General features: G+C 40.8%; 1 protein-coding gene across 7 annotated transcripts in view; it reads left to right on the top strand.

The window, feature by feature from the left end:
• The first annotated feature begins 2,167 nt into the window (after window positions 1–2,167).
• Window positions 2,168–23,528, top strand: part of ptprfa (protein tyrosine phosphatase receptor type Fa) — a 40,975-nt gene continuing 19,614 nt past the window's right edge. For 5 of the 7 annotated variants that reach the window (XM_086088578.1, XM_086088577.1, XM_086088576.1 and 2 more), the window contains exons 1-7: window positions 2,168–2,507; window positions 13,460–13,617; window positions 13,686–13,831; window positions 15,601–15,742; window positions 17,482–17,670; window positions 19,161–19,178; window positions 20,164–20,274. In XM_086088578.1, the coding sequence (XP_085944704.1) occupies window positions 13,515–13,617; window positions 13,686–13,831; window positions 15,601–15,742; window positions 17,482–17,670; window positions 19,161–19,178; window positions 20,164–20,274 (709 nt within the window). In that variant the 5' untranslated portion in view covers window positions 2,168–2,507; window positions 13,460–13,514. The remainder of the gene's footprint in view (window positions 2,508–13,459; window positions 13,618–13,685; window positions 13,832–15,600; window positions 15,743–17,481; window positions 17,671–19,160; window positions 19,179–20,163; window positions 20,275–23,528) is intronic. The other 2 variants (XM_086088580.1, XM_086088579.1) reach the window with 1 other exon arrangement.

The following is a 23,528-nucleotide window of genomic DNA, read 5'->3' as shown; positions in this document are numbered from 1 at the left end:
AGTGCAACGAGTCTAAAGTGGTCAAGTGATTCATCGTAGTTTAGTTTTTCTAACATCTAACCAATCATATAAAAAGGTGTAATATAGCTATTAATCTAGTTGTGCTGTGTTATTTTTTTTCAACTTGCAAAAGTCACTTCAAGTAAGGCAGCTGTATTTTGAAATCGTTATCCGTGACGTATACGGAAGTGGAGAAATGCTAGTCACGTGACTCATTTTAGTTGAGTAGTTTTCTAACGCCTAAACAAACAACTAAAGTGTGTACAAATGTTTGTCTTTTTAACATTAAAAAACGTCCTAGCGAGAACTTTTTTTAAATTCCAGTATTATCTGTTAGTTTTTTAAAATTAATTAATTTAAATAAAGTCACTGCATGAATACAACACGTGTACATCTTGTTTTATTACGTCATCTGTGACGTATTTGGAATTACGAGCAAACGTAACTAGTCACGTGACTTTAAACATCTAATTGTTTTCTTGTTACGTTTTTTAAAGATGGAAAAGGCAACATTTAATTTTATGTCCACTGTGACGTAGCGGAAACCATTCAGAACTTCAATTTCTTCAAAATTAGTCCACAAAGGCTCCAGTGCTCACGAAAAGACTTTTTAAAGATAGTTCCCTTTGCTCTTTTTTTTTTACCCCTCTGATGTGATTAGTGAAATTTTGCAGGCATCCTTTCGGCGACTTTGGCGGCCATGATGTTGGCGTGCGAGTGTGTTTGCGAGTGCCAGTGTGAGGAAGTCAATTAGCTGGCTGCGATGCCACCCCGTTGCCCCGCGCACCCCTCCTGGGCAACGCTCGTTCATTAGCGCTTGGGCTCACAGCACCCCCTCTGGCAGAGGCAAGTCATTACACCAATCACCACCATGAAAGTTAGCCAACTTTTATCACTACTGTCAAATCTACACATCACTTTTCTGTCCAGTTTCGACACGTTTGTGGACGCAGGTGGCGCTACATCACAAGTGGCGGCAAGCAGTGGCGCGTAAAAAAAATTGTCAACCAGAGGCCGGGGCAATGTGGCTGTTGCCCACCCCACCTCTGCACGCCCCTGGCTGCATGTACCCCGAAATACTTTCGAGTTCTACTTACTAGTAAGTTTTTTTCCCACTAATAGTGCCATGTGTCAAACATGAATAAATAAATTGTTTGAGCGTTTCTTCGATGCCTACGATCCAAGTACTAGTATGCGCTTTTTCCTCATTAGTAGGACAACATTGGCAGACTAGTAGTTCAACTATGTGTTACGAGTAGGAAGGCAAAACTGTGCACTATAATGTAGTTAACTACATGCTACGACAAGTGAATGACATTACAGTATATAATTTTACCAGTTAGCATTGAGTTAATTATTTTTTTTACAATTAATGCATTTTGTGTCCTTGATTTTATTATTGCAAGTTAATAGGGCTCACAAATGTATTTTTTGAATGTAATTTTTTTTAAAGTTGTTTTGATGCTTGGGAAGTGATTTGCAAATGATGGGAATTTTTTATTTTTTTTTTATTGTTTTGTTTGTAATGTGCATGATTTGCGGCAGCGAGTGGAGGGACATTGTGCAGTGACGAGTATGCTTTGTGCCATCTGCCACTGGAAGTCTACCTTGAGAGAATAAAGCTAATATTAGCATGCATGCCCTCAGGAGGGCGGGGCCATCTGGTGGCTTCTTCAACATGGGGAGTGGGGGGAGGTTAAAGGGGAGGGGGGCAGCTTGACCACAACTTTGTACATATGTGGACATTACCATCACGTTTTTTTTTTTTTTTACTTTGAGTTGGGTTTATGTGACTGGTTAGATAGATAAATAGACAAAAAAAAAAAGAACACCAGATATCAGTTTTTTTAATGCATTATTTTTCCTCTATTGATTTTTTGTATTCATGTGTATTGTTTAATCGTAAAGGAATCACTGAAATGATAAACATTAAGCTACATTAAGACTGCAGTCATACACTGCCATGTCATAAAAGTTCAAAACAAATGAAATATTATTATTATTATTATTATTATTATTATTATTATTATTTGAAACTGTCTAATGTGACGCGAGTGTTGCTACGTCACAAATGACGTATGCGTAAACGCTACAAGTTAGCCGCCAAATTAATCGACCAATCAGCGTAGCCTTGTGCGCTGGACCTTCCCGAAAAGAGCCGAGCTTGCCCGAAGTCTCCCGAGCGACAAGCGGGCATCAGCGCGGGGCTCAGAGGCTTTCTTTCTGCTTCTTTTTCATTCCCTCCTCTTTTTCTTTTTCTCCTTCTTGTGGTTCTTGTTGACGGGCGGCCACTCAGGCGGACTGAGCGGAACCACCGGACGGCACCGGAGGAGGAGGAGAACAACGTGCACGCGAGGCAAGGATTTATCGGGACTTTTTTCTTCTGATTTTGCGGTAGTGGATCTTGCACGTGAGGATTGATTTTGTTTTTGTTTTGTTTTGGGGCTCTCGTGTCGATGTTCTGGTGTGGACAACCTGAAGAAGAAGACCACCAACACGGGAACATGGTGAGTGTACGCGCGTGCACGCTGTCACACCTGTACGCGCGCCGCTGGGTTGAAATCAGTACATGCTTGGCTGTCAGCACTCTGCGTGAATAACAATTAGCGATATCATTTAGAACATAAAATCAATAGTAATAAAAAAAAATAACTAGAACATGTTCTGGATGTAATAAATTATTACCGATTTATTAAGATGACACTTTTTGTTTTAAATTTTTAGTTTATATGTTGTATCAATTGTACATGATAAATTATTACTAATTTGTTAAGACTATTTTTATTTTGTTTTTATAGTATTATTCATTGTTATGAAAATATTTGAATTATTGCTTGATTATTAGCTGTCATACAAGTGTAAAAAGAAGTTAGCTGCTGTTAATGTTCATGGTAATAAGAAAATAAAACAATTTGAACCTACATATTGTTGAATCATCGAATAATGTAAAATCAATAATAGTATTGGTAATAATAGTAAACATTACAATAAAAATATTTCCATTTAAATGCAATACTGATAATAAACTGGCTACGAAAAAAAAATGTTTTGAAAGTAAATTTTAAATAAAAGAATTTAAGCCGTAAATATGCATTGCCATTCCGATTTTAGTTCACTTCAAGATTTTGTAATGAAAAAATCTATTTCTGAGCAAAAAGATGGCATTGGACAATGTTATTGTTTGCCACAAAAATGTTGCATTTGTCCCCCAAAGCGCAATAGCCGACCAAAAAAAGTTTCGTTTGGCACAATACTTACACCACAAAATTGATGTTGATTGTCATAAAAGTGATATCAGTTGGTGCCTTGAGATACGAGTTTTGTACCTGTCTCGAAACACGCCTGTACCTAATGATTTGTCCTTCCATGTTTAATGGCATTTGTAAAATCAGCTTAATGACGCTTTACCGCCACCAACTGGTACTGTCTTTCCACTGCAGGAAACAAATGTAAACAGATAGTGGCACCATCTAACGTTAGAGGTCTGAAACTCACTCGTATCTCAAATTGTACTCGTATCTCAAGGCTCTACCACAAAACTTCAAAAACACGAAATGTGCTCCCGCCTGTTTCGATGTCAACTTTTATTCCCAAAAGCAACGTGTTACGAGGCGGCGTCAAAGGCGTGTGCGGGGACGAGCGAATCATCCTGAGAGCGACCGTTGGAATACTGATGAAGCTCCGGCACATGACGCCGCCGCCTTCATCTTCATCTTCCTCATCTTCTTCATTCATGCTGGAGGAGTCGCGCTCGTCTGCATGCACGGCGCACTCTTCAGCCACAGCAGCGCTTCACTTGCACTATACCATCCTCTAGTTTGACACAAAAAAAAGTGGCAAGTATAATAGTACGTAAGTGCTTATAATGCTATATTTGCTCACAAAAAGCTAGCTACAATTGACAAAAAAAAATGTTTGGCTTTTTTTTAAGTACACATAAATCCATTTTTAAAAAGCCATAAAAAGGTGAATTTCATCCTTAAAGATGGTCATTTTTGTGTTTTAGCTTTTGGCAAGCACAATCACAGCCATATGTCGTTAGCATGTTAGCGCCATGTTAGCGCGGCCGGCGTAACATCTCCGGCCTGGACAATGGCGGGATGCGACCCCGCTAAGCTTTGGCGCGCTCGCGTCGCTCGACAATCTGTCGCTCCGTTGGACGCTTTGGGGCGGGCCAATGCCAGGATAACAAAAAAACTAAACAAAAAAAAAAAAGCACTTGCACCAACTGGACACTAGAGGGCGCGCTTTCACGATGCCTGGCTGATGCACATTGCACACAAAAAGTCCTCGTCTCTGGATTGTCAAAAACAAGTATACAAAGAAAACAGAATGAGGAAAATACAAAACAAATCTGGACAAAAGAATCGGGACATGTGGGGACGTGAAGATAAATTGGACAAAAGTATTGGGACATCAACAGGACGTGAAGAAAATGTGGACAAAAGTATTGGGACACCAAAAAATAATGTGGACAAAAGTATTTGGTCACAGAAGGAAGTGAAGAAAATTTGGATAAAAGCATTGGGGCGTCTACAGGAGCTGAAGAAAATGTGGACAAAAGTCTCGGGACACCATCAAGAAGTCTCTACACAAAAGTATTGGGTCACCTACAGGAAGTGAAGAAAATATTGATGAAAGTATGGAGGCACCAAAACAAGAAATAAAATATGGACCAAAGTGTTTACAGGAAGTGACATTTTTTTGGGATAAAAGTATCTGGACAGTGGACACAAAGGGAAGTGACAACAAAAAAGAATGTAGACAAAAGTATTTGGACACGGAAGGAAATGAAGAAAATGTGGACAAAAGTATTGGGACACCAGCAGGACATGAAAAATCAAAATGTAGAATTTGAACCAAATTTTTGGGGCACCTGTATGGAAGTGAAAAGTGTCGAAAATTTGGATTTAAGACAAAAGTATTGGGACGCATTCTAATGTGAGCTCCACTTAACTGCACCTGCCCTCAATTTCATGGCCTTCACCATTCAGGATGACTTATTTCATTTTTATTTATTTTTGTCATTTCCCGCAGTCCAGTAGATCTTCTCTGGAGTTAGCTGCGTGTGATCTGGTCCGTCCCGGTCAGTGTGTCCGTCTTCCGTCTCTCTGGTCAGACGTTCGCTTTAACGAGCTCTCCTGAGGGCCTCGATGGAGAACACTTTCATCTTTTTATGGCTGTAGGAGTCAGCGGATTCTTCTTCTTCTTTTACTTTTGCTTTTTTTTCTCCTTTTTTTTTTTTTTTTACCGCTCTGATGTGAAATTACAGGGCCGAGAAAATAAGATGGAAGGTTGACAGTGCTCTCTCGGCCATAAATGTTTATTGTCAGCAAATAGCAAACACACCAAAATGTTTTGCCTGTATCAATTTCACAAGCATTTTGCCGGCGCTTTCATGACACGCAAAATGTTGTGTTGTGTGACAACATGCGCTGAACCTACAAAAAAGAAAGCATCGATTCTTTATTTCACCGGAAAGAAAAGGTTTGTCTGTGCGGTTTTCTATTCTTAAAGTAGTTAACAGGATAATATGGTAAAATACCCGTTGCTGACTAAAAAGCCAACTTCGATGATTATTTTTGATTGAATGTTGCTTTTATTATCTGACACAGTTGAAAAAAAAAACCTGCTTGATGCATCTCGTCGGCAGCGGAAAATAAACGGTTGCATTCCGGTTGCCGGATAGAAACCGTCGCGGCAGTCATTGAGGTAATCATTGTGTGCTTACGTAATACCGGGGGGCGTGCGCGTGCGCGCGTGCATGTGAAAAGGTCGTGAAAAATGTAGCAGCTTTTCGAAGAAGACCAGCAGCGGTGCTGACGCTGCACTTCATCACACCACCTGTAGGGACAAAATGAACACGCACGCACGCACGCGCATTTTGTCTCACTGGATACACCGGAGGTGTGATGAGAACAAATTAGAGGCTTTAGTTTATAATCAAATAATACTACGAATAATAAAGTAAACGAATAATTCCTGAAATAAATAGAATGAATAAATGAAACAAACCTTTATTTGTCCTGATAAATATTATAAATAGTGTTTGTCAGGACAACAATGTAATATGTAATGGTGCACTGTGCTGACATGTCACATGACCTGGTCACCTGTTTAAAAGGGAAGTAAACCCCTATTTTTTTTTATTTTTTTTTACCATAATATGTTATATGCAGCCCCACTGGTCTAAATATGGTCTTCTGGTTAACTCATTCACTGCCATAAATTCATATATATATTTTAAAAAAGATTATTAAAAATTAGGGGCGACAAGCGATTACAATTTGTAATTGGAATTAATTGCATGACAAATTTTATATCTGTTCTAAATGTAATGTAAAAAAAAATTCTAGGTTCTAGGTAACAAAAGTGGGAAAAAATGTTAAACTAATAGAAATAGTTCAAATGAATTTTTGACGTCTATAGCCGTCAATGGCAGTGAACGAGTTAATAACCAATATCCAGCTGTTTTAATCCATCTCAGTTGGCGGCCATTTTGCCACTTGCTGTCGATTGAAGATGACATCAATGTTGCTCAGGTCTTAGGTAACAACCAATCACAGCTCGGCTACAGAAAACAGGTGAGCTGTAATTGGTTGTTGCCTGAGCTCTGAGCAACTGTGATGTCATCTTCAGTGGACAGCAAGTGGCAAAATGGCCGCCCCCTGAGATGAATAAAGATAGCTGGATTTTGCTTCATAACTCATATTCCACAAATGTAATATTATTCAGAATGTCATGTTTAGACTAGTGTGGTCACATATAACTATTATTATTGTCAAGAAATGTTTAAGGTTGACTTAAACATTGTTCATACGACATTAGCATGTCCACCTGACCTGACTGACATGGCCTCCAATACTTGACCACATCGCCTGACCATGTCATCGCCTGACCACGTCACATGACCACATGTCCAATTGTACATGCCAGACTAGGAGCTCGTGTTTTGTTAGCAACAGAGTTGAAATGGTCTCGCTGCTTTCATGTGTGAACAAAAAGCGACTATGAACTGAGGTCGTTACACTCCGCTGCCTGTTTTTTTACTCGTCTGTTTGAGGGAGGCGTTTATATTTCTGAAGTGGATGACACAGCTGGCAACTAATTGGGTTACGGTGTCTTCTTGAGGGAATATTTCTTGATCCGACATGAACTTTAGAGCAAACAAAAGCCTTTTATTCTCCAGGCAGTGATGAAGGAAGTGTTTTAGGGGTTTGTCGGTGGTCCGGGGTTTGTGTCTGTACTGTTGAGTGTGTGTGTGTGTGTGTGGGGTGGGGGCGGTATCCATTTCAACAACACAAAGACTTTTTTTTTTTTTGGCCTTCTATAGGCAACCCGCTCGCATTTCTGCCGCACATGAATCACTGCAGAAAACATGAACTCACGCAGGGTCAAAAGTCACATGACACCAACACAAAAGCGGGCATGGCCTCCCCCGATGGGCGTGGCCGATCTTTTGGCGTGGCTGCATCCTGACCGCCACCCACAGTCATGTGACGACATATTGACATCCTGCTGGAGGCGCTCGCGTCTCGTGTCACGTTTTCGTTATGGTGCTCTTCTTACTGCACCATGTTCCTCGTAGGGGGCAAAGTTCATGACCCCGAGGAGTCACGACAGCCGTTCACCATGGCCTGGAAGAGAACACTCACGTCTTGTTGAGCTAACGAGCTCGGGTTACAGTGACCCCTCATTCATGTTTTTGTCTGCAGCTTGCCCAAGAAAAACTGGTCTGTGTAATTTTTGTGTTCTTTTTGGTAAACATTTGAAGATCATGGTGCCCATTGCTAACAGTTAGCTGCTAATGGCTAACTGCTCCAATTAACATAAAGGAAGTGCCAAACAAAAGATAAAGGGCTGATTTTCATCACTGATCTGAATATATGACTGGATAGCCCATACACGCCCGTGCGAGCTGTTGAAGCGACAGGGCGGCCATCTTGCTCCTCCCATCTCACGAGCAGACTACTGTATAAACTATATGTTTACGTACATATTAGACATATACAGCTCATAGGCAGTAAGTATAGGGCCGAGAGGCGGGATGGAGGGCTTGTGGCGGGGTGGTAATTATTTTTTAACAATTTAAAAAAAAACGTCTCCTAGTGGGCACTATTTGCCATGATTGAAGTCAACTGTGATCACTCCCACAGCGGCACAGATCCCATTTTGCAGATTTGCTAGCCCTCCGAGGCTTTTATTCGCAAAATTGTCAACATCGGGTCCAACTTTAAGCAGCAATGCGCCATTGGTGTCCCAAATGTTGTGATGTGTCTTTCTCTACATGACCTGCGTGCACTCAAGGGGGACAACAAGGCGCTCTAAAGTGGCCACGAAGCCCCTGTGCACACACTGGCTGTCAAGTCAAACTTTAAAAAGAAAAAAAAAAGTTCCCTTTTTCTTCACGCTTCTGTTTATCTCTGTGTGACCTGCGCACACTCACGGCCCACAATGAGGCACTCTAAAACTGCAACTACTGTGTTTTCAAATAACACAACTCTTTGTGAAGACCCTCATCCACACTTCTGCTGTTTCCCAACAAACACTCCTCTTCCATTTGCACTGGAGGGAGGAGCCGCTCTCACCTGGGTCAAACCTCCAGCACAGTTCCCACCCTAGCCCCGATGGATGTTATGTCCCCCCCACCACCACCCCATCCCACCCCCTGCCTCCCGGCTAGAAACCGAACACCCGTGACATCATCCACACTCCGGAGACGCGGGCAGCTTCCCAGCGGACGCCAGCAAACGATCTCGGCTGTCGGATCGATCACGACTCTGCAACCGGCCTCCACCTGTGGGTGACCCCGCCGGAACCCCTCAACACACAGTAGTCCCCCCCGCCAAAAAAACAAAAAAAACTCCAAGGCTCCATGTTGCGCAGCCAGAAGGAGGAGCGTTTTTAGGGGCTTTGCGAGAGAATTTGTGTCAGGCTTGCCAGCGTTCTTGCAGGAAATTCTTCATCATCCTCGTTCTCTGGAGGGATTCTTCATCTTCGGAAGAGTCTTCTTCATCTTCTGGAAAGTCTTCCTCATCCCTTGGATGTCTTTTTTTGGTATCCTTTGGACCTTCTCGTTCACCCTCCGAAGTCAGTTTTCTTCATTGCCTGGAAAGTTTTCTTCATCTGGTGTACCTGAGGTGCAGGTGAGACACCTGCTTGCACATCATGTTGGCTGTATTCAAGAAATAGGATTTTCCGAGGGGAAGGGTCAATTGGATTTATGTTTATTATAATCACGTGTCTATTTTTTTGTGTACCTTTTCCATGCTAGCTGTCTTATGTTGTATGTCAATTTCTGTATAAGTTGTGTTCAAATAGATTTAAAAGTGAATAAAACAAAAACGTTTTAAAATAAAGTAACATTCAAAATGCCACAGTAACACTCTAAAAAGAGAATTGTTGAAACAATTTAAGATTGCAAATGTCATAAAATTGCTTTAATTGGTAACACAATTGATTAATCTAAAGTGAATATATTAAGTTTAATTAATTACGAGTTCATTAAACTTAATATATTCATTTGAATTCAATTAAACGGCAATTCTCTTTTTAGAGTGTAACGTGATCTTTTTTATGTTAACATTTCAGTTTGCTATTTGTGAATGTAATCTGCGCAAGTCCATGCTGGCTAGTAAGTTAGTAACTGCTGCAATTGTTAGTAAGTAACTGATTGAATGGAATCAAGGCGAATTGCTCACTGACCCGGCCGTGCACTTTGAACCTGCTGCAGGTGTCTACACAAATGGTTGGGATCACATACTTAAGGAACAATCTGACAAAATTGAACATAAGTCATTATGGCCTCCCCCCAAAAAACGACGATAATTGTTTGGAATGTTTTTTAATCAAGGAAAATAGCACGGTATAATATTGTCCTTTTTTTAAATAATAGCATAATAGCATCATTAAATAGAACGTAAAGAATGAATCAATTTGTGCATCATCATTTCATGCTGCTATTCTGTTCATTTTGCTGCTCCTTCCTGACCACCAGGGGGCAGTAAAACACGGCAATATATAGACACAAACGAAGAAGAGTCAAGTAAACTCACTAACTTGTTTTGGCAGAAGATAAAGAGTATGACTATTCTGATATTATCTGTCTCATACATTTGTTTCTGTGTTCAAATATCTGTTAAAGAGGTAAAAACGCTGCAACTTGGTTTTATAGCATGTTAGCATGAAGCTAGCGGGGGCATTTTAAAAGCAAAGTTGCTTGTGTTAAATACAATGTGGACTTTTTTGAAGAATAACAAATAGAATAGCAGCAAAAATAAGTTTTATCCTTAAAAAAAACCTTTTCTCTGTTTCTTAAATCTTAAAACGAGTCAATTTGATATGGTTAAACAGAAATCCATACGTGTTCGAGTGACTAGTATCTTGTTTGATGTGTAAAAAAAAAAAAGTTGTCCTGAGGTTCTCAAACTTGACGAAAATTGTTTGTGTGATGAGTTAAACGACTGATTTCTCAACGTCTACTCTTAATAATAATGTTACATATTTTTTTAAATTCTAGTTGTCCCAGAGACAAAAGAAAAAAAGTTTTCCGCGCTGTCTGGCTGCTTGTTGTGAATTTTCCGGTGAGAAATCTTACACGTTGCGTAGCAAAAGAGTCCCGGGGGAAGTTTAAGTTTCGCGCAGCTGGAATTACGTCTGTGAGACACAACATTCACACACACACGCACACGCACACACGAATGTGGACATTTTCCATGAGTCGGTTCCCACTAGCGGAACGCGGCTGCTCACTTACATCATTGCTCAAAGATCCGCTAATGCTAACATTAATTTAATGCTTCATTTTCATGACATTATCGCTCCAAAGTACTTCAAACTTCAGATATTATTTTCCTTCTAAACCAAAAACAATAGTACCTTGATAACTAATTTATTTTTACTTTCATTGAATTTTTATTTATTTATTTTTTGCAATTTTTGTCACGTTTTTATAAAAGGAAGATAGCATTGTCTTTTATAAAAACGTAATACAACATAGCTTAGAATGTGAGGGGGAAAAAAAGTCTCAAGAAGGCATTGTGAAAAGACACTGGAAGTCGGCCATATTGTTTTCAAGTAGCCGTTTCCGGCTCATTTTCGTCATTTTCATGGGCCCTTCAAAAATGTTTTAAATTCAGCCCCCCAAAACAGTTTCATTTTATTTTTAGGAGTAGAACCACAAAATAGTCTCAAGACGCCATGCTAAAAAAAAAAAACACAGTAAGTCAGCCATTTTGGCCTTAAGCAGCCATTTTCAGCTTATTGTAAAATTGTCCAGGGGTCCTTCAATTTTGGGGAAAATACAGTCCCTGAAGTCGGTTTCACTTTTTTTTTTCCTTTTAAGCAGCCAATTGTAATTTAAAAAAAATTAAAAATCACGTCTATCATGAGTAGACTCACAAAAAAGTCTCAAGAAGCCATGCCTGAAAACACACCGTATGTAGACTATGTTGTTTTGAAGAGGCCATTTTAGGCTAATTTCCTACATTTAAAGAGCTTATTAAGTTGATTTAACTAACAAAATGCATTTTTTTCCCCTTCTTTTCTACGTCCAATGTAATGAATGTGTTTGCGGCCCGCCGTGCTGCCCCATGCTGGAATGTGAGCGTGCAGGTTAATTGCCTTTCTTGAGATTCCAGCGCTAATGTAGCTAATCCCGCTATTGTGCACTTCCTCTTTCAGGAAAACATGTCACCTGACACGTGTGCTCATTGATTAGTGCCCTCTCTGCTCTTCAAAGCACACTTAACTATACCACACCACGACATTGTTAGACTATACAAAAGTCTTCACACCCCTATTCAAATGGCACTTTTTTGGGGATAAAAAAAAAAAAAAACTTTCCTAACATTATTAACGCGAAGAAGCACTCAGGCGGGTGTCGTAGTCTGGGGGGGGGGCCTGTGGCGGCCGTAGACGCGCTGGCTCCGCGGCGTTCACATTTAAGCGTGTTTACGACAGGTCATCGCTGGGCACCTGTCCGGGTCAGGAAGCGTCACCTTAAGGACGTCCTGACACTCGGAGGCCTTTGACGCGGTCAAGCGTGTGCGTGTTGGCCGTGCCCATACGGAGATGTGATAAAAACACGTGTGTATGTGTACCTGTGAGAGATGTTTGGGTGGGTGGATGTCACTTCAGAGGCTTTTACAATTAATCAGCTTACACAATCATTTTTTTAGGGCTCATTTTGGCCGTTTCCTGAGGGCCGTTCAATTTTATTGTTTTAATTCAGCACCCGTGGTCAGTTACACATTGAGATATGATATTTCCACTGGGGGGCGTGACTATCATAAGTAGACCCCCTAAAAAGTCTTTGCATGAAAGGCAAAGGAAGTCAGCCATGTTGGTTTGAAGTGGTCATTTGATTTGATTGGCATGTCTAACATGAGTTGGCTGTTTTGTTTTTTTAGCTGCCATTTTGGGCTCATTTGGGCCACTTCCAGGGGCCTGTTGAATTATTATTATTATGATTATTTTTTTATTCAGCCTGTATAGTTAATTCCACTTACAGACATGAAATTTCCATGTCTACTCCCAAAAAAGTCTCAAAAAGTTGTGCATAAAAAGACACAGAAAGTTAGCCATGTTGGCTTGAAGCGGCCATTTTAGGCAAATTTTTGCCTTTTCAAGGGCTCCTTCAAGTTTCCGGGAAATTTAGCCCTGTTGGTTTCACTTAAGAACGTGAAATTTGGTAGACAAAAAGTTTCAGGAAGCCGTTCCTTTAAAAAGTGATTTTAAGGTCATTTTAGCAGAGATTTTGTCTGATTGCATGGGATGGAAGATGGTGATGAAATGTGATGAGTCTCCACAAAACTGGATAATGTAATATGTGATTGGCTCCCGGCTCCCTTCCTGATTGGCTGGAATAAGCTGCTGTGAGTCATGTGATATGTTCAATATCATTAACTCATTCACTGCCATTGACGCCTATAGACGTCAAAAGTTCATTTTAACTATTTATATTAGTTTAACATTTTTCCCACTTTTGTTAACAAGAGTATGAAAACCTAGATTTTTTTTATTGTATTAGAACAGATATAAAAAAAATATTAATCGTGAGTTAATTACGATAAAAAATGTAATCGGCTGACGCCCCTAATTTTTAATAATTTTTTCTTTTAAAAAAACAAAAAATAAAAAATTGGAAAAAATAATTACAATTATTTTATTTATTTCAAAAAGAAAATAAACGATTATTAAAAATTAGGGGTGTCAGGTGATTAAAATTTGTAATCGTAATTAATCGCAGGACTTCACTAGTTAACTCACGATTAATCACAAATTTTGTATCTGTTCTAAATGAACAAAAAAAATGTTTTTGAGGTTTTCATACTCTTGTTAAAAAAAGTGGAAAAATATGTTAAACTAATAGAAATAGTTAAAATGAATGTATGACGTCTATAGTCATCAATGGCAGTGAATGAGTTAACTTTGAAATATTTTTTATTTTCCCGGGCAGGTGTCACTTAACGACGGCGTGATTTTATAGCCAATCAGCAGCCGGAGAGGAGACGATGGGCATGGGCCGCATCTGTCGGCCCGACGGTGGCGGCGGCGTTCCCCTCCTGGTGCTCTCGTTATCGTTGGCCTGGCTGACGCTGCCGTCTCGCGCCGACAGTGAGTACGGTACGGTACGCATCATTTACGGTACCCGTCGCTTTACGGCGCTGTTTGTCCTCTCGCAGGCGTGCCGAGCTTCGTCAAGTCACCCGACGACCAGACGGGCATCTCGGGGGGCGTGGCCTCGTTCGTGTGCCAGGCGGTGGGCGAGCCCAAGCCGCGCATCACCTGGATGAAAAAGGGCAAGAAAGTCAGCTCGCAGCGATTTGAGGTGCGGCGCCGACACGACATGCATGTAGTCTACCAGCTGGTGATAGACATGATTTTATTTTAAAAAAAAGTAAATGAAAACAAGATCTTTACTCTCAATGTACAGTGGAACGTCGACTTGCAAATGGCCACGAACAATTCAGGTTACGTGCAAAATTTTTGTTTACACACTATTTTCTATAAATGAACCGATTTGAAATTCAAATGAAAGCGTTTTTAAAATAATTACTAAACAGATTTTGACTTGTGTATGTATAGATACATATGTGAATTTAAATTTAAATTGTATTAAAATTAAACCATTTTTTAAGCTAATTTCTGAGTGTTTTTTGTTTGTTTGTGTGTCTTAACTCATTTAGTCTAGAAGACACATTTGAGAATATATTTAAGAAATGAGCTCATCGCAATCCGGTACGTTTGTAAAGAAAATTTCACACCTTTTACGTCGCCAATAAGAACCCTTGAGAACATTTGTTAAGTTGCCGGCAGAAGCAAAACAGAATTTGTTGTTGCTCGATTGTGATGATGCTCGCTCCTCTCTTTGCTCGTCGAGCCGCCATCGGCACACCCGAGCGCCGTAATTGGCCAGCGGCATTGCGGGGAATACGGAATGTTCTCCAGGAATGTTGGTCTTCTTCTTCCCGCTCGGCTGCCAAGTGAAGCCCAAAGGCCAAAGTGACGCCTCCCCCGTCGGGAGGACTGCCGCTCGCCCCCTCCCTCATTAGCGCAGGAATGCCGCGGCGGAAGTGCAAAGCCCCGTGGCCCGACCTTGGAGTCGTTAACTTAACACCCCCCACAACCATTCCAATTCTGAGACCCCTCACATACCTGATCTCCACTCAGGCGTGTCATTGGACGCAAAACTTCCTCCTCGCTAGGTGGTCCTCGCGCCAACAAACGCTTCCACATCTAACCTTGGTTGTAGCTTAATAAAAAGCCAATATCAGAGCATTTCCCCCCCAATGTTTTTCAATATAATAATAATATTAATAATAAAGTGTGTTTGTGTGGAGGGAGGGGGAGGGGGGGTATTGGTGGTTTATCAAGGTTTTTTGAATAATTGTTTGGGTTTAAAACATAAATACAAAAAAAATCAAAATGTATTTCAATTCAGTTATATATGTAGATTTTCGTGGGCCTGCATTTAATTTTTTTATTTTTCCAGATTAAAAATATAATTTTTGTCATGTATCTGTGATCCAATGTGGTCCCCCAGTAGCGTTGATGTAAAATGGTGGCCCCCTCCATCACTTAGGTTGCTTATCCTTGCGTGGTCTCCATTCATGCCTTTTAGTTTCTACTACTTGTACCCTCCCAATTTTTGACCACGGAAAAATAGTTATGTTTCCCAGTAATGATGACGAAGCTAAACTAGGCTAGGCAAACCTACACTAGGCTAAACTAAGATAAGATAGACTAGACTAGTCTAAACTAGGCTAGAATAATCTAAACTGGGCTAAATTAAGATAGGCTAGGCTAACCTAAAGTAGGCTAAATTAAGCTAAGCGTAGCTGAACTAAGCTAGGCTAGGCTAACCTAAACTAGGCTAAACTAAGCTAGGCTAGACTAGTCTAAACTAGGCTAAATGAAGGTAGTCTAGGCTAACCTAAACCAGTCTAAACTAAGCTAAGCGAAGCTGAACTAAGCTAGGCTAGGCTAACCTAAACTAGGCTAAATTAAGTTAAGCGAGGCTGGACTAAGCTAAGCTAGGCTAACCTAAACTAAGCAAAACGAGGCTGATGGAGCACCGCCTGTCTCCCATCCATGCAGGTGATCGACTTCGATGACGGCTCAGGTTCAGTTTTGCGCATCCAGCCGCTGAGGACGCACCGCGACGAAGCCGTCTACGAGTGCACCGCCGCCAACAGCATGGGGGAGATCAACGCCAGCGCCAAACTCACTGTCCTGGAAGGTAAGACGCCCACTTCCGTGCGCTGTGTGAACGGGGCTCAAGAGAGAGTACCTTTCTCAAAGAAAAAAGCCCCAGGGGGAAAAAATGCTAAGTAAAGGGGCTAAAAACACAGCATCAGACTTTTTGGCGTCACTGTAATTTGACATACATAGTTGTATGACAACTGCTTTCAACACAACAGTGTGGGAGAAGTGAATTTCGTGTATTCGGTCCCGGCCTTGTGGGATACCCTTAAACGCAGCTTCTGCTCTGTCGCTCAACAAAGCTGGGAAATTTGTTGTTCCAATTCAAACCCCCATTCGTGTTGGCAGCTTTCACACAGAAAAGAGACTTGGGTGTTCTTTATCACGGCCCCGGCATTGGGTCACTTACCCACTTAAATTGACAGCCTACCCCCCCCCCCTTTAGTACCCCCAATTCCGTATCAGCGATCTGGGAAATATCCATAAAAATACTGAGGTGCGCACCTGTTTTCTGGACAGACGTGATCCAGCAGCATAACTTCCGGCGCACGCACGCATGTTTTCACGCATGTTTGCACGCCCGCCACAACAAGGTCAAGACGCGGAGGGCGAGTACATGCCAACGGTCAAAGTGACGCGTTTATCCATCCATCAATTTTCTGAGCCGCTTACTTTGGATGAAATTTTATTTGTTATATCCTAAGACAGCTGGGATAGGCACCAGCAATTTATTAAGTTGATCTCAAAATTGATATAGTAAGTTATAGAAAGTATATATATGCTATTACTGTATTTATTTTTGACTATACCATGCTTCTATTTTTATTGATATTTTTAGGTATATTAGGTACTTTTAATTTTGTACATATAGTATATGAGCTATGCTGTGCTATTTATTCTTTTTTTATATGTAATTTTTTTATTGCAGCTATATTGTAATATTTTAAACTGCTTTATGCTTACTACTGTTTTTAATTGTATTTACATTTTATTGCACTATTCTATAATTTTATTATTTTTTATTGTTATTTTATTTTTATGTGTATTTCCTCCTTTTACTGTATTTACTTTTTTTTTTTTTACCTTTTTTTTTTACTTTTACATCACAACTTTGCATACCTGACAAGCACACTATACTACAGCGTTGCTCTGGGTCAGTGCGATGGAATCCAGTGGCGAAACCCATCTAAGTTCCTTCTCCGCATTCCCCCCTTAGTCACTTTTGTTTGGCTGCCTGATCAGGTTGCAAGTGTGCTCGCCTTAACGGCGGGGCGCCTCATGTTCACACTTTGTTCGCGACGTGTTTTGAAACCGGAGCGGCTCTCAAATCTGTGCTGGAATCTCAGCTAAGGAAAAGAACATCTAAGTTACGCAGACGTTACGGCGCAGCCCGATGTGGTGGTTCGAAACAGTCAAAAATAATTTTGTAGTTTTTTTCAGAATCACATCATCTGTATAGTAAGTCTTTTGTTTTGAAAGTAATGTTATCGGATAATTTTGAAATGATAGATGTAAATATTTACCATTCATGCACATAAAAATAATCAAATCGATATGCCTTTTCAACAAATGATTTTCTTCTGACTTCTGATTGGCCAACAAGACCTTAACCATAGGAACTACAGTAGGCTACTTTTATGCTGCATGGAAGTAAATTTTTATTAAGGCCCTTTCAATAATGCAGATTTTAAAACAATAGTTTTAGTTAGTTTTTTCGTTTTTTTTTTTTTTTAACAGTATGTAGGCTGTATTTTAAAAGATGCTATGTTGTGTCAGAGGAGCAGATCCCTCACGGCTTCCCGAGCATTGACATGGGTCCTCAGCTGAAGGTGGTGGAGAGGACGCGCACGGCCACCATGTTGTGCGCCGCCAGTGGAAACCCAGACCCCGAGATCTTCTGGCTCAAGGACTTTCTGCCCGTGGACATCGAAAGCAGCAACGGACGCATCAAGCAGCTGCGCTCAGGTACAGTCGCACGCATCATGGCTGCCACACTTCAACACGCAACATGGCCGCTACGTAACACGGTAGCAGACTAGTTGGAATCCCCTCTGTTGGAAAGACGATCAACTAAAAGACCTCCACCAAGGCAAACAAACATACCTGTGCCCCGGACTCGCTAATTAATGCTCCACTGCCTCCCTCTTGAAGCAAACATTGTGAAAAGATAATAAAGTACTATTATTTTTCACAATGACACCCCATAAATCTGTCAGTTGACGCCGGAGTGTCATGGCAGGTCCAGCCCGTCTGCCCACCCGGGTCTCCGGGCCCTTGGAGAGCTGCTGATGGCCAAGTGAGGCCACACAGCTTCCAGGGCCCCTCTTTGTCTTGGGACTTGGTTTATTATCCAGATGCATGACATCTGCATAGTAACCATACCTCCATATGTGTCTGACTCATATAACAGATTTAGCGTGCTATTGTTAGCAAAAAAAGGCAGAATTAGCTTATTTGGCTTTCCACAATGGATATAAACAGAGAGCAGCTCCACGCAGGTGGCTAAGTGGTTACAAATTAAAATTACATTTAATAAGTCATTGGCGTAGTAAGCTCGAGGCTAGGCCTAATATAGCAGTCGTGACAAAATGTAGTTGAGTGGTCGGTAAGTCCGTAAGAGTTTGGCAATTCAGGAAAAATAAAATAAAATAAAATTGTATTTGGTAAACTAAGCTCATCTGTGATTGAGAGTGCGAGGCTGGCTAAGTAGTCTGTAGTGATGAAGCATTTGTAAAAAAAAAAAATAAAAAAAAAAATAATAATAATAATAAAAAAAACCTGTTAGCTAGATTGTGGCTAAATATTCGGTAAGTGTGTTAGAATTTTGTTTGTTATCAGGTAGCTCGGCTTGTTGGTAGCTAAGCAGTCCTTTACTTGCTGGAGTGTAGCCAAGAAATGGTTTGTAACTTGTAAGTAAGCTCGTCTATGTGTAACCCGAGCCTAGCTGCGTCCTTGTTGGTAAAATATAGTTGTCAAGACTGGTTAGCACAGTACTTGGGAAATACTCTAGCCACTGGTTGTTAGCTGGTCTGGGAGTAATTCAGATAGCTTGATGTTAGGACGGTAAGCAGTTTGTTTGTAAAATCCAGTTAGCTAAAGTGTATCAAAATAGTTAGCTGCTTTATGAGTGAGACAGATAACTTAACGTTAGCTAAGTGAGTAAGAAGGGTGAACTAAGTAGCTAGTAGCTTAGCAACTGTTGTGTACTGTTGAAAGCTGTGTAAACATCAGTTGTAGTCCATGTTGCCATTTAAAGTAGCACCTGTGGAAAATGATAGTGTGTGAATGAAAACATGAGAGGAGAGCACTTAATAACAGCTTAGTAAAAACAAGAAATACTTAGTATATACTTATTTTAATTACACATTAAGAGTAACAGTCTTGTGTTGTCTCCTTCCTCCCCGACTAATGAAAACTTCTTTCTGGTCTTATTTGCATTGACTTTACCTCACCAGGTGGTACACCGATCAGAGGTAAGAATGCTAGACTACAGAACTACCCCCAAACAACCTCCACCCGAACCCCTCAAAATCACCAGACCTCCTCATCCACCTCCACGTTATCATCATCATTTCCATTTGTCCTCTTTCAACACTTGAGGCTTCTTGTCAAAAGAACACTCCAAAGCAGTAGTGTTCTTTTCCGTCTTTTGATTTGAATGGAATCACAATGCTTAACGTGAGTCCCTAGTGTCCGCTTACTTTGCATCTTAGCTCAAGGCCTGCTAACTTGTTCTTAGAGGGTTAGCCGAGTAATTGGTATTGTGATCAAAGTTTTGGTTTAAAACTGCAAATGCACTAGTTCATCCTATTCACTTCTTTGGAAACAAAACAGTGTCCTAGGGTGGCGAAACTTTTCACCCGCAGCTAGTACTAATTAGGGAACATTTCCCTAAAGGTCAGCACTGCTCCACATACAATGTTGACATCTTACAAGTCCATCCCCATGAAGCATTTCGCAAATGTATTCTGAAAACATGTCACAGCTGCATGATTAGTATGTCACAGCGCCTACAATGACACGTCTATGTTTTCTGTCTCAACTTAAACACAAATGTCCGACAAACGTTCTCAAACATATTTATGACGAGGACATGAGGAGGACTTGCCATGTGAGGTAAGTTTTGCGTGAAAAGACAAACGACAACTGCCCGCCAACACAGGAAATGAATTTTCGGCAACATCCGGCTTGACTCTGGACTAAATTGTATCACATTGTTGAGTGAATCATATTGTAATTGGAGCTAATTGTATTATAATTGCAATGAATTGTCTTGTACTTTGAGTAAATTGTATCATAATTTGGGTTATTATTATACAAAAAGAGTGAATACCCTACACTAAAAGGCGCTAACGGCTAACTGCTAATGTTACTAGGAGAATATGAACTCTCAGTTACGCTTGTGTAGTCATTAAGTAGAAGCTTATTGCTGATGTGACCTTTGACATGCATCCGCAGGCGCTCTTCAGATCGAGAACAGCGAGGAGTCAGACCAGGGAAAGTACGAATGTGTGGCCGTCAACTCAGCGGGGACCAGATACTCGGCTCCGGCGAACCTCTACGTACGAGGTAAGATCAGGAGAACCTCCGCCAAGGCCTCCTCACTCATCATGCCAGGACTTCCTGTCTGGAGATTTGTCTGCTGCCTTCATTTGTCTTCTTTGTTTAAATGATTTGTGTTCAAATGACTGTTAACCATATTAGCAGTTAGCCACCGGCTAGCTAGAAGCACAGTCACCATTTTGAATTGTGCTTGTTGTTTTTTTATCTTTACAGCTGTGATGTTTTCTTCTCGTTCTGTTTTTTTTGTTTTTTTCATCAGACAATAGTTCAACCATTCATTCATTTAATGTTGATCCATGAATCAATTCTCTGTGATATATTCATCCAGCCATTTGTTCATTTTTCTTCCATCCATCCTTTCATTTGTTTGTTAGTTTAATTGGTCCGCTGTCCGTCCGTCCATCCGTCCGTCCATCCATCCATTCGTGCGTGTGTGTGTGTGTGTGTGTATCTGTGTCCTGTGCATAATGTTGACCGTAATTATGATGCCAAATAGACATTTAAATCAAAGATGAAACAGTGATGATGTTTAAAATGGTCAAACATGGATCAGGCTTCTCTGTGTGCGTGTATCTGCGTGTGTGTGTGTGTGTGTGCGTGTTTAAACATATTTTGGGCCTGTTTTACTCTTCTCTGTTTTTCCTTGTCTCCTTCCTCCTGGCTTCCCTTCTCTCGTTGTTGTTGTCATCATTGTTGTTGTTGTCGTCATCGTTGTTGTTGTTGTTGTTGTCGACTCCCCCTGCGTTTCCATCCCTATCCAACAAAACCCAAACACTGCAAACACTGCAGACCAGCGAGAAGGTTTGTTTCCACACTCGCCCTGGACATGGAGGTGCGCTGGACTGGAGCCAGGCAGCGTTGGCATGTCGCCAGGCGCCTCAGGCCCGTCCCGGCCTCCCCCCCTCGCAATCCCCTTTCTCTCTCCCGGAACCCCCACCCCAGCCTGTGCCCCGAGACCACACCTGTTCCCCCTTCCCTGCTACCGCTTTGCCTGTTGATGCCTGCACTCGACTCCTTTTCCACATTTTGTGAAATCAAACAGGTCATTTACATTTTGTTTTTTTAGTTCACAAAAAAGCATGAACGCAAAGTCTGACCTCACAAATAACAGCACACCGTAAATAACATGCATCATGTTTACTTAAATAATATGGTAAAAAAAAATTATGCAGTATCATGCAAGTAAGGACAACAATTGACTACAGTAAAATTGTGAAAAACGCTCGCTAAATTAAAAAAAACACACCAAGTGAATAAGGTTTTTAAAAAATCCACTCAAGTATAATAAAAATGTTCGATAAATTACGAAATAATATTGACTTTAGAAAAATAGAGAAGAAAGGTGCATGAAGTGAAAAAAATATTTACTTGATTGAAATAACAAGAAATGTTAGTTCATTGAAAAAAGTGTTATTGTTCACTAATGACGACTGGTAACTACAATAAAAAAACAAGTTTATATTTCACTCAAATAAGATAAGGAAAGCTGTTCATATAAGTAGTAATACAAGTAAAGTCAGAAAAATAATACTTAAATAATGAAAAAAATGCTAATGTATGCGTAAATAATGCTAGATGTTAACTAAAGGTAAAATAAATCCTTGATTATTCATTTCATAAAAATGAAGCATAAATGCTCACATATTATTACAAATTAAAAGGTTTACAAAAGTAAAGACAAAATGTATTATTTGATGAAGTAAAATAATAAAAATGTCTGCTAAAACAAAAATCCTGCTATCAGGTTGCATGTTGCAACCCCCCCCCCCCCCCCCAAACCCTCACCTTGCATGATTCCATCCCATCACCTCGCTACGTGCATTCCAGTGTTGTCATGGCAACCTGGGTGTGGGGTTTAATCTCAAAAACATCAAAGTGATTGCATCATGATCGGACTAACGTGCTAACATGCTAATGTGCTAACGCCTCCCTCCATGCCAGCATGGTCAGAACTACACAGCCTCTTAACAGGGAAACCGGCCACTTCATTAGGTACACAGCACGCCTCATCAAGTGACTGTTGAGAATAAGAGTGTCCACAAACATCTGGAAGCCATTTAAGGATGCTGGTGTCATTTAAGTTGCAGTCCGCGCTGCGTTATTTAACAAAATCCTCGCATACTCAAAACATTTTGGGATGTGGTATTGTAAAAACAAAACCTGTGAATGGATGGACTGGCTCACTAAAGTGATCCACTTCAATTAAGTCACTTGTCAACTTGAGTCTGCCAGTGACTCGGCTGACTCGAGTCGGTGAACCTAATTGTGAGTCCGCTAGTTTGAGTCAGTGAACCAAATAATCAAAGCCAGCAGTGTTTGCGGTGAGTCCGCTAACTCGTGTCAGTAAACTAAATCATCAAAGTCTGTAGTGTTTCCTGTGAGTCCACTAACTCAAGTCAGTGAACCAAAGAGAGTCAAGACAAGAGTCCATCTGTGTTCATATTAGTGAGTCAGTAAGTCAAATTGCATCTGAGTCTGCGGCGTTTCTGGAGAGTCCGCTTTTTTGAGTCAGTGAACCAAATCATCAGAGTCTGCGGCGTTTCTGGTGAACCAAATCAACTTGAGTCTGTTAACCACATCACATGAGTCTGCGGTGAGTCAGCTATCTTGAGCCAGTGAACTAAATCAACTTCAGTCAATAAGCAAAATCATTGGACCTGATGTGTTTCTGGGGAGTCCACAGTGGTCATACCAGAGTCCGGTAACTCGAGTCGGTAAATCAAATCGCCTGAGTCTGTGGTGTTATTGGTGAGTCCGCTAGTTTGTGTCAATAAACCAAATCAGCTTTGGTCAGTGACAAAGTCGCGTGAGCCTGCCTGTTTCAGATGCACCCGCTCGCTGAAGTCAGTAGACCAAATCACATGAGTCTTGGGTCAGTGAATCAAATGACTTAATCTGTAGTTTCCTGCAAGTCAGCTAACTTCAGTCGGTGAATCAAATCAACTTGAGTCATTGAAGTTCATGCTGCCCACGCTAATCAACTATTCCGTTGTACCAAAATAACTTGAGTCAATGAACCAAATCATCTGAGTTAGGCGAGTCCTCTAGCTTGAGTGAATGGACCAAATCACGAGTCTAGTGAGCTAAAACACATTGGGTCAATGAACCGAAACATTTGAGTCTGCCATGTTTCCAATGAGTCCACTAACCCGAGTCAGTGAGCCAAATCAACACAAGTCACTTGAATCAAATCATCAGCTACTGCTGTGCTTCCTGTGAGTCCGCTAGCTTGATTCAGTGAATCAAATCAACTCGAGTCT

Source organism: Leptonotus elevatus, chromosome 11 (genome assembly GCF_054856555.1).
Source record: "Leptonotus elevatus isolate MCC_2025b chromosome 11, RoL_Lele_1.0, whole genome shotgun sequence".
Lineage (NCBI taxonomy): Eukaryota > Metazoa > Chordata > Actinopteri > Syngnathiformes > Syngnathidae > Leptonotus > Leptonotus elevatus.
The sequence above is the reverse complement of the archived record's forward strand: the minus strand, read 5'-3'. Positions and strand labels throughout refer to the sequence as shown.